This window comes from Neoarius graeffei, chromosome 18 (genome assembly GCF_027579695.1).
Source record: "Neoarius graeffei isolate fNeoGra1 chromosome 18, fNeoGra1.pri, whole genome shotgun sequence".
In the NCBI taxonomy this organism is placed as follows: Eukaryota; Metazoa; Chordata; class Actinopteri; order Siluriformes; family Ariidae; genus Neoarius; species Neoarius graeffei.
The window spans coordinates 64,652,737-64,667,920 of NC_083586.1; the positions used below are offsets into that span (position 1 = coordinate 64,652,737).

General features: G+C 38.9%; 1 protein-coding gene across 1 annotated transcript in view; it reads right to left on the reverse strand.

Moving 5' to 3' along the window:
* LOC132866459 (adhesion G protein-coupled receptor E3-like) overlaps positions 1 to 2,712 on the reverse strand; it is a 58,422-nt gene extending 55,710 nt beyond the window's left edge. Inside the window, exons 1-3 of the mRNA XM_060899239.1 lie at positions 2,531 to 2,712; positions 2,365 to 2,418; positions 1,604 to 1,894 (exon numbers count right to left, since the gene is read on the reverse strand). Coding sequence (XP_060755222.1) covers positions 1,604 to 1,894; positions 2,365 to 2,418; positions 2,531 to 2,708 — 523 coding nt within the window. The 5' untranslated portion in view covers positions 2,709 to 2,712. The remainder of the gene's footprint in view (positions 1 to 1,603; positions 1,895 to 2,364; positions 2,419 to 2,530) is intronic.
* Between the last annotated feature and the right edge of the window lie 12,472 nt (positions 2,713 to 15,184).

Consider the following 15,184-nt stretch of genomic DNA (forward strand, 5'->3'; position numbering starts at 1 on the left):
ATTGGATAATAATAACAATAAAAACTAAATAAAATATAATAATAAAAACTAAAAAAAAATTCCTAACAACTGCAACCATAAAATGTTCAGGGGTGGGTTTCCCAAAAGCCTTCTAAGGCCAAGAGAGTCTTAAATTACTTCTTAAGATCCATCATCAAGCTAACGTGGTTTTCCTGAACAACATCATAGCCCAAGTTGTTCTTTAGTTTGCTCAGAATTTACGAGAGACTCGGATAACTTGCTCAAAACAAAGAGTGACTCGCTCACAGCTGAACACAGAATGTCCTGCACCTCCGAGAGACTCTCACAGTCAACGAGGGAGACTGGGGTTGAATCTGCTGTCGGGGTTTAATTATTTTTCTTGTACATCACAAGTACATTGAGTTAATTATTAAATAAATATACAAAAAACATTATAAATATATTTCAATATGGTCTGGAATCATATACGGATATCGTAATGTCACATTGATCTCGCTACAGTACATTTTCATCAAATTTAACTTCATTACACAAGTGATTCACTAATTTAGTATCATAAATGAAACACTATATATAAATAACCTCCTTCGGTCCACACTACACACAGATCAAAACCTCTCTCTCTGGACGCACTTATCAGGAAGAACATGGCCCACTCTGCACTGTGGAGAACAGCTGAAATAATCCTGACTACATGATCGGGGGGTAACAGTGAAATGAGCGAGCACAGAGAAAACATTTACCTCATTATTCAGCTTATTTGCTCATTCTTTCACATGAACATTCGCTCATTTAATTAAAAACACGCTTGGAATAAAAATATTGCCCAAAAACATAAATTAGTTTAATTAATTATCACATTATAAATGTAATGCTTCCAGTTGATACTATATATAATCTTATTTTAAACACTTTATATTTCATTTCACTTGAAATTTCAAACCGCCTAAAAAACAGTTTTTATCCCAAAGCAATCATGGCTTTAAACTCAAATGTGCAATAGAACTATTACAGAACCAAAACAATTCTGTTCGTACCATTTTAAGTGGAATCCGTGTACATATGGAACCATACAACAGATTTCTGTTTATATTCTGTTTATACCATTTTATCAGTGCAACTCTGTATACTTTACTATTTATTTTTATACTTTGTTCTCCCCCTTTTTTTTCTTTCTATAACTCATAATGAGTCAACAGCACCTTCAATTTCATTGTACCTTTGGAAAAGTGACAATGACAATAAAGACTTATCTTATCTTAGATTTTGGTTAAAAGCGAATGCTGTATGACCTTATCGACTGGATTTAGCAACTACTAATGCCTTCAGCAACAACAGTATGATTGCCTTTAGCAACTACTAATGCCTATATTGGGGACGCGAACTGCAAAGACCCTCTTTGTCCTGTTGCTCTTTAGACTCCTCCTTACGAGTGAGTTCAGGAACACCACATACAGAGACTATGTTCGTTGCTTCAGAGTGTCTCTCAACTCGATCTTTAGCCTTAAAGGGCAACGTTATCGGGAAACCCACCCCAGAATTGCTCACAACTGATGAGAATATACAACAAATATCAGAAAGATTGATGCATTTTATGAAGCACAAGCAAAGCTTTTCTCACGTGTAGTATAATATTTTTGGGTGGGTCGAAGTTCGTAGACAGTGAATCCTTCGCTGCAGGTCATATACATTGTATCATTCATGTCTGAATTACATGTGAATAAGTTGTAAACCGTCTCATTTCCACTGGTGTTATTCAGGGCATGTGCGCAGGAAGAGATGAGCTCATCTCCACCAATACCGGTGAAGCGGTACCATCCCTGAGTGAGGTTAATGTCACTCTCATGACAAGAGTTGTAGCAGAAGCCAACATTCCGCCACGGATCAGACAGGTTAGTATAACCAGTACAAGCTGAGGATGAGATATAAATATAAGTTTTATTAATGTAGTGAAAGTGTTACACGGAGAAATCTTGTATGTGAGCTCTACATCAACAATGCATGCAATGACTGATACGGTGAAATATTTGTATAACTCATAAATCATAAAAAATGTGTATTTTTTCTACTCGGTGATAGGAATCGTACAAAGTTTTCACAAATGATGAATTTGGTGGGTAATGAAACATCGGTTCAGTCAAATCTGAGTTCAGAAGTAAAGTCCTCTTGTAAAGGACTGTTTTCTTCTGGCAAAATATTTTGTGTGACTTAAAAACAAATGCCCACTTTATTTTCATGAGGAAGCAAAATGAAGGATAAATAAATGAATAACAGTAATTTAAACATAAAAGCTAGTGGGTAATGTGGTAATAGATTAAATTAAAAGTAACAAAAATGATAGTTTAATATATATAAAATACAAAATACCCATCTCAAACTCACTGGTAAGAACAGTGTTGATGTTTGTGAGCGTACTCAGTAGAATCATGGGAAGCCCTGTTAAAATAGAGCAAACAATATCCTGATATATTACTAAATTAAATTTTATGCTGCATTTTTTCATAGGACAGATTAAGTTCAGAATAAAGAATAAGCAATGGACACTCACATAACCAAAACAAGCTCATCTTTCTCCTTCCTGCTCTGTGCTGGTGGTTGATGAGGCTGCGATGGTGAACAAGCTCAGGTCCGTCCACCTGAACAGCGCTGATGACATCATCAGCACAAGCACGAACAAGAAAGCAGCCGTAGATGGGTGTGGCCTCTCTTCCATGTTTGTGTCTCATTCTTGACTTGAGACAGCAACTTTAAAAACTTTAAATTCAAAAGTCATCAATGGAAAGATTTCAAAGTTTTCTCAAATCGCGTTATGTAAATATAAACTGTGAAACATTTTTTTGCTGCACTATTTGTACAATGCAAGTTAATAGGAATAGGCCAGAATCTGGCCTGGGTTTTGGTTACAGTGACAGAAAGACCTGTATGGCAAATTTTTATGACTTTCCATGGAAACAACCAGCCAAAGGCACTTTTTTTTTGGCTGCTGGTCAGAAGGAATCTGCATATGTTCCAGGAAGGTAAGACTATAGTCAAATGCTGTGGTTGTGATGTTGAGCTTCTTTGTTTGTGTGTCTTTGGGTTCACACCTTCAGCTCGATGTAGTTGAGTCATCATTGTTCTTATATCTTTAAATATAAGTCTACTTTCCTGTGCACACAGCATTCATATCTAAACTAAGGTGTTTAAAGTGTGACTGACACCATCCACCCATTATCTGTAACCACTTATCCTGTGCAGGGTTGCAGGTGAGCTGGATCCTATCCCAACTGACTATGGGTGAGAGGCGGGGTACACCTTGGACAAGTCGCCAGGTCATCGCAGGGCTGACACATAGAGACAAACAACCATCCACACTCATGGCCAATTTAGAGTCACCAGTTAACCTAACCTGCATGTCTTTGGACTGTGGGGGAAACTGGAGCACCCGGAAGAAACCCATGCAGACACAGGGAGAACATGCAAACTCCACACAGAAAGGCCCCCATCAGTCACTGGACTCAAACCCAGAACCTTTTTGCTGTGAGGTGACAGTGCTAACCACTACACCACTGTGCCACCCGTGACTGACACCCAAGCAATAAATCTGTTCAGTGATAATACTTCGTTTGGACCCCCCCACATTTAACATAAAATATTAGTTCACCCAGTGCCATTTCTATTGCTTCGTGAAATAATCCATTCCATTCCACTTGATCGATAAGAGAATACACATACACTGAAAATCCACTCCAGGTTTTCCGGGCGTTACCTACAACAACTCACCACAGGCAAGTGAAGTGAATCTCAGTGCAAGCAGAGAAATTTTGGTGCAAGGTGCAGGCTGCTCGAAAGTGGAGGAGGTGACGTCAGCCCCATCGCCACCTCACAATGTCTAGCTTTTGCAAAAACCTTATTCTTTTGTTATATGCCCTCAAAATTAACCCCAGGCGACGTTAAATTAATGTTCAACTAAACTTTTTAAATTATTATTTTTTTTAATTTAATCACCTTTATTGGTCTACATCATATACTTAACAACAATCACCTAAATTGATACAAAAATCACCTATGTTAACTCCAGAACAATTTTGGATTGTCTTTGAAAGTCACAAGGAAAGAAAAAATTAAAAGAAGCAGGCCAAAAGGAAAGGTACAAACGGGACATAAAGTCCCATGCAAGGCACCCTCCAGATAAAACCTAAAAATAATCCTTAAAAAAATAAAATAGAAAAAAAAATTCTAAACATTCAATAAGCTACTGTTGCCAATGGCAACCACAATTGCGGGCCAAGCCCCAAGTACAAACATTATTGGCATCAAAAACATTAATCAGTTCGTCTTTATAGACTTTAATGATAGCAGTCTTAAAGGTCTTTATACTTAAATCAGTTGGTTGTATTGACTTACAAATTAATTCCATAATTTAATACGGCGATTAAAGAAAGAGGCCTGAAAAGTAACTGATTTGCATAAGGGTGTTTCTAAGTATTTTACATCACTAGATGGATTTGATCATCAAGTACGACCATGACTTACGCTCTTAATAAAACTAGTATCAATATCTACATGGCCATATAATGCCTTATAAAGAAAAACTAAATCTTTGACCTTGCGGTCATGGGTAAGTGGTAGCAAATCCAATTTGATCAGTCTTTCTTTATATGAAAGTTCGCCTTGTTTGAGTTGTAATATCCAGCGTGTAGCTCTTCTCTGCATTCTTTCAACTTTTTGCTTTAAGGTTAAGTGACTAGGGGACCACACTTCGGTTGCATAGCTCATTTGAAAATAACAATGAAATAAGCTTAGCCTAATGGGGTATTCTTGGTTGATGATGAATTGTTTGCAGTATTTGCTCCTCCCCAGACACAATGGACATAAGGACATTCTTTACAAAGAAGCGGAAAGTCAGTCAGAATTTCCGCACAGGACAGGGTTTTTTTTTTTTTTTGTCCCAATGGAAATGTTAGTGCAGTTAGCTGGCTAGTCAATGTTAGGAGATGTATCAGCTAGCTTAACGTTAGCTATCATTTAATTCAAAACCCAGTAGGCCTGCCTTACTGTAATGCCAAGAATGAGGTCAAGTCTGCTCTGATGATATTTATTGATTCCTTGTTTTGTCTGGTCTTTGCCAGTTTTCTGGAAAGTAAGATGGGAAATCAGTGTCTGGGGAAGGAATAGTAGAAAGGAAAGTAATGGAGAGAGATGGATGTTATTCCAGGTGGATTGTGAAGGAAAGGGGGATAAAAGTTATGAAGTGGTAGAAATTGTGGTGGCACCAATGTAAGAAGGAGTTATATCTATAAATCTATTTGTTATACTGATCTGTAAATGTTACTGTAGGACCGCCATTGCATGTAGGCTGACAAAACTGCACTTCCCTTAGCAAAAAGTAGTATACTTAAAGTTCATTTTATTAAGTATGCTTCAGTATAAGTATAGCAAGTATACTACAGACCATGTACTTTTAGTGTACTAGAAAGTATACAAATTTAATACTTTTTCGGACTAAATTGGAACATTTCAAGTTTATAAAAGTATACTTTAAAGTTCATTTTAAGTTTGCAAAAGTACACTTTAAAGTATACAAGTACACTCATCTATATACTATCAATGTACTTGGTATATCCCTCTTGCATGCTTAAAGTATACCACAAGTACACATCGATATACTTCTTTTTTTGGGCTTTTTTCACCTTTAATGGATAGGACAGTGTAGAGACAGGAAATGAGCAGGAGAGGGATCAGGAAATTACCTTGGGTTGGAATCGAACCCAGGTCCCCAGATTTATGGTATGGCGCTTTAGTTGACTGAGCCACAACACCCCTTAGTTACATACTTCAAGTCCCTATTTTTAGTTTATTATTGTATACTTTAAGTATACTGTTATAAATGTTGGTTATTTCACTAGTTTACTTGTTATACTTTAAGTTTGCTTGGCATATTACTTGTAGCTTACTATTTATATACTGGAAATATACTCCTTAAAGTATTCTTAAAGTTTACTCATACTGTATGTACACAAGAGTGTGATGCATTTACAAAATCACAAGACAGAATGTTGAAAACAAGTTTGATATATTTTCAAACATTTCAAAAATAAAGACCTATGAAATCAAGTCCTTCCTTACTGGAGAAATTGATCAATAAAGTCAAGTCAAAAGTTTTGCTGTTTTTGTGTATGATTTTAAGGTACATAAAGATAATGCAACACATACTATATACTGTAAAGTTTTAAACTCCAGCATTATATTATATTAATATATAAATTAAATGTTAAGCATGAGTCAATGACTTGACCTTATTATGCACTTGGAGCAAGATATACTAAGTATTAGTACTTTGTGGCAGAAAAACATGAAAAGTATACTAAAGTATACGTTTTAGTATTAAAGTATAAGTCTTAGTATTAATGTACTTAGTCTTAGACTTTTATTTATACTTTTCAGTATGAGCCAAGTATACTTCACTATACTATTCTTAAGTATATAAAATATAGTTTATAAAAAGTCAACTTCAAGTATACTTCTGCAGTTTTAGTAAAAAATAAGTATACTCATAGTACACTTGAATAAACTTCTTTTTGCTAAGGGTTGTTGATTGTGTGAAGTTATTTTTTATGTGTCACCGTTGCTTGACACAGTGTGATTGTGTGTTATGAAGACTGCATGATGCCATGTCATGCCTGTTCATTGTGTGAAATTATCTCATCTCATCTCGTTATCTCTAGCTGCTTTATCCTGTTCTACAGGGTCGCAGGCAAGCTGGATCCTATCCCAGCTGACTACGGGTGAAAGGCGGGGTACACCCTGGACAAGTCACCAGGTCATCACAGGGCTTGTGTGAAATTATGAATATTCTTATTTTTAAACATACAGTTGAGTGTCACTATTGCTTGGCCCAGTGGCATGTTGTGTTACATCTAAAACTAAATAAAAAAGGAAACACAAAATAAAAAGTAAAATGCACCCATAAAGTCATTGTTGGTTAAAAATTGTGTCACATTCATCTCATTATCTTAGGCAGAGCAGTGGGTTTAAAAACAGGCTGATGAATATATGGACGAGTTGAATGTGGACGTATTGTTGAGTCTCTAAAATAGTCATTGAATTAAGTGACTTTTGTAGGTAAAATTAGGTGTTTAACAACCTGTTAAAAGTACACCAGAATGCAGGAAATGGCATCTAATTAATTAAAAATGTTCTGGGGGAGGACCCCCCACCACCAGTGTGTCCCCCCATATTAAAAATGCTTCTGATACCCCTGGACTTGCCATTCATGTTTCTCAGTCGGTTCTCTGAGAACTCAGCCAATATTTTCTGCTGTAGTTCTTTCTCAGCTCCCAACACAACAGAAACATTAATAAGAAAATTAATTAATAAATTATTAATTATTAAAATTATAAAAATTATTAATTAATAAATAATTAATTAAAAAAAATCTGGATTCTTCAGGGTTAATTTGTAAAAACACTGCTTTAGGGAGTTCAGTCTGGTCATCACTGTCTGTGCCTTTAACAGTAAGCCATAAACTGCATTTTTGACACTACATTCTATTACTGTGTCTGCGCACACACACACACCTCCTCCCCAAACCCTTCACTTGATTTGTTTCTGTCCAGCTAGATAGTCAAATTAGCTTCACAATGCAAACTTCCTCAACTCAAAACCACCTCTCTATCCATCTCTCCATCTCAGATTATTTTTATATCTATCTTATTTCTGAACCTATCAAACATTTCCCTTTATTAGTTTAGGTTATACTAATTGCAAAACAATATCACTAATGTTTGTCAGGTATTCTGCCATGTCGTGTCTATTTGCAGCAATACACCCATGGCCACTGAGTCTGAATCCTGGAAACAGTGTCTGTTCCATTCCAAAAAGCCAAATTCATACAAGATCCATAAAGTTAAATATCCACTAGCTGACTGAAACACTCATTTTACTAAACTAATTTACCTGTTATCGTGTTTAGTGTGTGGATTTGACTCCAAAGCTTGAACTCATCATTTTAAAAGGGAACCAGGGAATCAACTCTTCATGGGATCAACTCCCACCTGCTTTGATGTGAAATGACTTCACTAGTCACACAGCAATATACTGTATATCAAGTAGTGTTGATAAATGCTGCAATTTTGTTTATGACTGTAAATAGTTTTAATTACTTCAAATAGACCATCAAAGACATTATATTACAGTTATTTACTGTAGCAGATGCTCTTATCCAGAGTGATGTACATCACACCCAGAGCAGCCTGGGGAGCAGTTGGGGGTTCGGTGCCTTGCTCAAGGGCACTTCAGCCATTCCTGCTGGTCCAGGGAATCAAAACAGCGACCTTTTGGTCCTAAACTACTTCTCTAACCATTAGGCCATGGCTTCCCCATGACCAGCTATTCAACAAATTGAATTCATTGTCAACTATTTTAATTATTAAATTTTATCAGTTTTGAAGAATAGTTTTTCCAGTCTCAGTTCAAATGCAACATTTCAAGGCATTTTTCTCCATTTTTACATGATGTCTAATTAAATACAGACACTGAATCTTTGGACACATTGGGATCTTAGAGACCGAAAGCAGGGCAAACTTGGAAATTTGTCAAATTTACAAAAAGATCAAAATCACCCTGCCCCCAATAACTAACCCCCCCCCCAACTAACACACACACAATTTATAGGGTATTTCAACTGACTTGTGCAGTTACTTGGTTCAATAATATATTTTCTTTCTTCCTCTTAAACGGATATGTTCACACACCCAGCTGGTTCTGGTTCATTTTCTAGGTCAATGATTAATATACAACCCCGATTCCAAAAAAGTTGGGACAAAGTACAAATTGTAAATAAAAACGGAATGCAATAATTTACAAATCTCAAAAACTGATATTGTATTCACAATAGAACATAGACAACATATCAAATGTCGAAAGTGAGACATTTTGAAATGTCATGGCAAATGTTGGCTCATTTGAAATTTCATGACAGCAACACATCTCAAAAAAGTTGGGACAGGGGCAATAAGGGGCTGGAAAAGTTAAAGGTACAAAAAAGGAACAGCTGGAGGACCAAATTGCAACTCATTAGGTCAATTGGCAATAGGTCATTAACATGACTGGGTATAAAAAGAGCATCTTGGAGTGGCAGCAGCTCTCAGAAGTAAAGATGGGAAGAGAATCACCAATCCCCCTAATCCTGCGCCGACAAATAGTGGAGCAATATCAGAAAGGAGTTCGACAGTGTAAAATTGCAAAGAGTTTGAACATATCATCATCTACAGTGCATAATATCATCAAAAGATTCAGAGAATCTGGAAGAATCTCTGTGCGTAAGGGTCAAGGCCGGAAAACCATACTGGGTGCCCATGATCTTCGGGCCCTTAGACGGCACTGCATCACATACAGGCATGCTTCTGTATTGGAAATCACAAAATGGGCTCAGGAATATTTCCAGAGAACATTATCTGTGAACACAATTCACCGTGCCATCCGCCATTGCCAGCTAAAACTCTATAGTTCAAAGAAGAAGCCGTATCTAAACATGATCCAGAAGCGCAGACGTCTTCTCTGGGCCAAGGCTCATTTAAAATGGACTGTGGCAAAGTGGAAAACTGTTCTGTGGTCAGACGAATTAAAATTTGAAGTTCTTTATGGAAATCAGGGACGCCGTGTCATTCAGACTAAAGAGGAGAAGGACGACCCAAGTTGTTATCAGTGCTCAGTTCAGAAGCCTGCATCTCTGATGGTACAGTATGGGGTTGCATTAGTGCATGTGGCACCTCCGCACCTGCTATGACCAGGTGAACCGAAGATTTGGGGGACAACGTGTATGACCAGCTGAATGAGAAAGCATCAGAATTCGAGTTTTTTGCTTTGGCCATGGATGAGAGCAATGACGTGCAGAACACAGCACAACTGCTGCGATCTATTGATCTATTGCTCATATTATTATAATTTCACTGTTTTTTAAAATGTATTTATTTTATAGGCCTATTTATTTGATCTTTATTAAGTGCTGCATACAATTATTATTTATATTATTAATAATATCAACAGGCCTACCTACAATTTATAATTTTCCACTCACCTTTGCCAGTGTCAATCACCTCAAATAGGCAGATGTTTCTTACCTTGACAGCTTTGATATTTTTATTAGAAAATAAATAAATGGAATATCTGTGGTATTTCAAATTAAAACAAAGTGTGAAGACTCGATTACTACTTTTGCAAACCACTAGTAAAGATAAACAAATATGTGCCAGGAATCAAGTGTTGATATAGTAGTATGGATATAGTAGTGGGGATATAGTAGTGGGGATGGCCGTGCCAGGCTAGTAATCTCTACTACACAATGAGGCCTGCTGGTGGTCATATTTGTCTGGGTCATACAATTCTATGTGATATAGCTGACCCGACCCCGGCCCCCCATCACAGTCAGGAACAACAATGTGGCCCCCAGAGAAAAAAGTTTGGTGACCCCTGTTCTAGAGCAACATATGCTCCCATCCAGACGACGTCTCTTTCAGGGAAGACCTTGCATTTTCCAACATGACAATGCCAAACCACATACTGCATCAATTACAGCATCATGGCTGCGTAGAAGAAGGGTCCGGGTACTGAACTGGGCAGCCTGCAGTCCAGATCTTTCACCCATAGAAAACATTTGGCGCATCATAAAACGGAAGATACGACAAAAAAGACCTAAGACAGTTGAGCAACTAGAATCCTACATTAGACAAGAATGGGTTAACATTCCTATCCCTAAACTTGAGCAACTTGTCTCCTCAGTCCCCAGACGTTTACAGACTGTTGTAAAGAGAAAAGGGGATGTCTCACAGTGGTAAACATGGCCTTGTCCCAACTTTTTTGAGTTGTCATGAAATTTAAAATCACCTAATTTTTCTCTTTAAATGATAAATGTTTAAACTGAGAAAATGTATGTCATCTATGTTCTATTCTGAATAAAATATGGAATTTTGAAACTTCCACATCATTGCATTCTGGATTTATTTACAATTTGTACTTTGTCCCAACTTTTTTGGAATCGGGCTTGTATAACATCTCATCTCATTATCTGTAGCCGCTTTATCCTGGAGCCTATCCCAGCTGACTACGGGTGAAAAGCGGGATTCACCCTGGACAAGTCGCCAGGTCATCACAGGGCTGACACATAGACAACCATTCACGCTCACGGTCAATTTAGAGTCACCAGTTAACCTAACCTGCATGTCTTTGGACTGTGGGGGAAACCGGAGCACCCAGAGGAAACCCACGGGGACAACATGCAAACTCCACACAGAAAGGCCCTCGCCGGCCACGGGGTTCGAACCCGGACCTTCTTGCTGTGAGGTGACAGCGCTAACCACTACACCACCGTGCCGCCTAATATGTAACATGAAATAACATTTATTTATTTGAAGCAATATTTAATATTTATTTGATAGTTTTTGTGAGTACGAAGGCACTTACGGATGTATGTGCATCGGACTACAGCTTTAGAATAGCGAACCAAGCCAAATTAAGAAACAGGGATCAAGGTCAGTAAACACACTAGGGTCAGGCGATCAGCAAACAGATTATCAGAGGCAAACAGAGATCGAGGAAATGAGAAACACTAGCAAAGGTCAGAATGGTAGAAAGGCAGTCAGAGAGATAACAAGGCATATTATGATCAGTAAACCAGAACAATACTTCCCATTGAGTGCTTGTGTGACTGGTGTTTATATGCAGGGGCAGGTGATGAGGAAATGGGTGTCAGCTGTGTGTTAGAAGGCAGGAGACAGAGGACACTGTGTGTTCTGGAAGTTGTAGATTGAGCTGTCCATATTTGTAGTCAGCTCTTCACCAGCGGGTTTACTGACAGAGCCCCCCCCCCACACACACACCCGAGGAGCTACCTCCGGGAGTTAAAGTCTTTTGGGGGTATCCTCAACCTCTAGGTGCTGGTTTGCTGAGCGTGGAAATACTGCTTGAGCAGTGGGTCGAGGGTGTCTTTGGACTTTACCCAACTCTGTTCCTCCGGCCCATATCCTTCCCAATCTACCAGGTACTTGATCTGGCTTCCTCTTTGCCTGGAGTCAAGGATCTTGTTCTGGTAGATGGGTTCTCCATCAAGGTTCAGAGAGGGATGGTCTAGAGTGGGTGTGCTCTCAGAGAGCGGACCTGGAATGATGGTTTTAAGATTGGATACATGGAAAGTGGGAGAGATTCTGCTGTGCAGTGGAAGTTCTAGTCAGTAAGAGACATTATTGATGTGCCGTAGTACCTTGAAGGGTCCGATGTAACATGGTTGGAGCTTCTTATAGGTTTGTGTCTCTCATAGTTTCTTTGTGGCCACCCATACTTGATCTTCCGGAAGGCACATGGGACTCTCTCCTCTATGACAATTGGCATAAGCTTTGCAGAGAGGTGACTGGCAGATGGCGCAGTCAGAGAGATAACAAGGCATATTATGCTCAGTGAACCAGAACAATACTTCACATTGAGTGCTTTTGTGACTGGTGTTTATATGCAGGGGCAGGTGATGAGGAAATGGATGTCAGCTGTGTGTTAGAAGGCAGGAGACAGAGGACGCTGTGTGTTCTGGGAGTTGTAGTTTGAGCTGTCCATGTTTGTAGTCAGCTCTTCACCAGCGGGTTTACTGACAGGTTTTTTTTTTTTGTCTGTTTAAAATAAAGAGCTTAGTTTTTGCTCTTTGCTATTGACCTGGTAAACCAGAAAACATAAAATAAATAAAACGATGTACTTAACAAAATGGTGTTGAAGGTGTAAGCATTTCTATGATCACCTATAAATAAGAATTATCATGTCATTCGCACTTTATATCTGTCCAAGTAACGATACAATTCTAACCTCATTATTATTATTATGAACACATGTACAGCACCAGTCAAAAGTGTGTACGCCTCTACTCTATTCATTCATATGTGTTTGTTTATTGTGACTATTTCCTACATTGTAGAACAAAACTGAAGATATCAAAACTATGCAATAACATCTGGAACATATCTGGAATTATGTGGGAAACAACAACAAAAAAAATGTTAAAAAACCCCGGAATGTTTGATATTTTAGATTCTTCAGCATATCCAGCATTTCCCTTGATGATGCTTTGCACACTGTTGGCATTATTTTAACCAGCTTCATGAGGTAGATACTTGGAGTGCTTTTTAATTAACAGGTGTGTCTCATCAAAAGGTAATTAGTAGACGAGTTTCTTGCCTTCGTAATGTGTTTGAGATCAAACATCCATCCATCCATTATCTGTAGCCGCTTTATCTTGTTCTACAGGGTCGGAGGCAAGCTGGAGCCTATCCCAGCTGACTATGGGTGAAAGGCGGGGTACACCCTGGACAAGTCGCCAGGTCATCACAGGGCTGACACATAGACACAGACAACCATTCACACTCACATTCACACCTACGCTCAATTTAGAGTCACCAGTTAACCTAACCTGCATGTCTTTGGACTGTGGGGGAAACTGGAGCACCCGGAGGAAACCCACGGGGAGAACATGCAAACTCCTGAGATCAAACAGTAAATAGTAAATAATAAAAAATACTATAAGTAAGCAGCCCTATTCAACACCACAACTGTAGTAATCCATATATATTATATCAACAACTGAACAACTAAGTAAAGAGAAATGACAGCCATTGTTACTTTAAAGACATGAAGTGACTTTTAATTTATAAAAATAAAGAAAAAACACTGGATAAGAAGGGGTGTCCAAACTTTTGTCTGGTACTGTATGTGCTATAGGTGATTGTCAGTAAACCCACTGAGAAAGAACAAACTACAAACATTAAAAAGTTAAAGTTAAAGTCCTTCCCATGCCTTACAGTACCTGGTATTCCTAGGCAGTCTCCCACTCAAGTACTAACCAGGCCCAACCTGTATGGTGGCGCATCGGGCGGCGCCGATCTCCGTTTCCGCAGCCCTCGGCCTCTCACCTATTACATAGCTAGGGTTACAGTGGGGGGCTGGTCCTCTGGTAACCACGAGAGTTTAACTCCCCATGCACATCTGTATTGCAGCGTGCCTTGCCAGATGGCAGTAGGCACCATTTTTATGATGGTCTTTGGTATGACCCGACCGTGAATAGAACTCACGATCTCCCGATCGAGAGGCGGACACGCTACCACTAGGCCACTAGTCGGTAAACTACAAACATGGATGCTCCAAACTACACACAGCGCCCTCTGTCTCCAGCCTACTGAAACTCTGCTGTCTCTCATTTCCTTAATCACCTGTCCCTCTATTTAAGCTCCCCAAACAAACACTCCAGTGTGAAGTATTGTTCTGCCTGCTTAGTATGTAACAAGCCTTGGTTCTTCTGGCTGCATCGTGTATTTCTGACCCTTTTGCTTTCTCTCTCATGTTTTTGCTCTTTGCCTCATCTTCCCTGTGTTGTTTGTCGATCGCTCCAAGGGAGTAACTTTGATTTTGACATTGGTGGGGACACAAAAGTGATCCAGGGCAATTGAAGTGAAGCATTGTTATTCAGATCAACATCACACTAACAAACATTTGCCACAGTGGGGCTGAATCTCATGACTGACATATCCATCATTAACCTCACCTGCGAATTTCCAACCTCTCTTTCCGCTTCTCCATCTCCTCCTCTATCTCCTCCAGCTGTGGCTTCCCCTCCTCTACCTCCTCCATCCTCTCCTTCAGCCTCTGCTCCTCTTTCTCTTCCTGCCTCTCTTTCTCTACCTTCTCTGCACTGTCTTTCATCTCCTCCAGCCTCTCTGCTGTCTGTCACCTTACAAAAATATGTTGACGCATGACATATGAACAGATTAGGGATAGAATGACTGTAGAGTTTCATGGTAAGGTTGTAGCCTCAGCAAAAAGGGCTAGCCAAAAAGGACAAAATTATTACATAGACTATAATTTATTCCCCACAAAAACATGGATGCATAATATCACATGATCTTCTAGAATCTGATGATTTATTACTTTTACACCACACAATTCCTAATTTGTGTTTAAGCAGTCGTTCTGTCTCTTCCACAGAAATACATGAAAATAAGAATTAAAAACTTTAAGCATTTTTAGCATTAAATATATATTTTTTAATTCAATATCTGTATTGTTGGGCGGCACGGTGGTGTAGTGGTTAGCGCTGTCGCCTCTCAGCAAGAAGGTCCTGGGTTCAAGCCCCGGGGCCGGTGAGGGCCTTTCTGTGTGGAGTTTGCATGTTCTCCCCGTGTCCGCGTGGGTT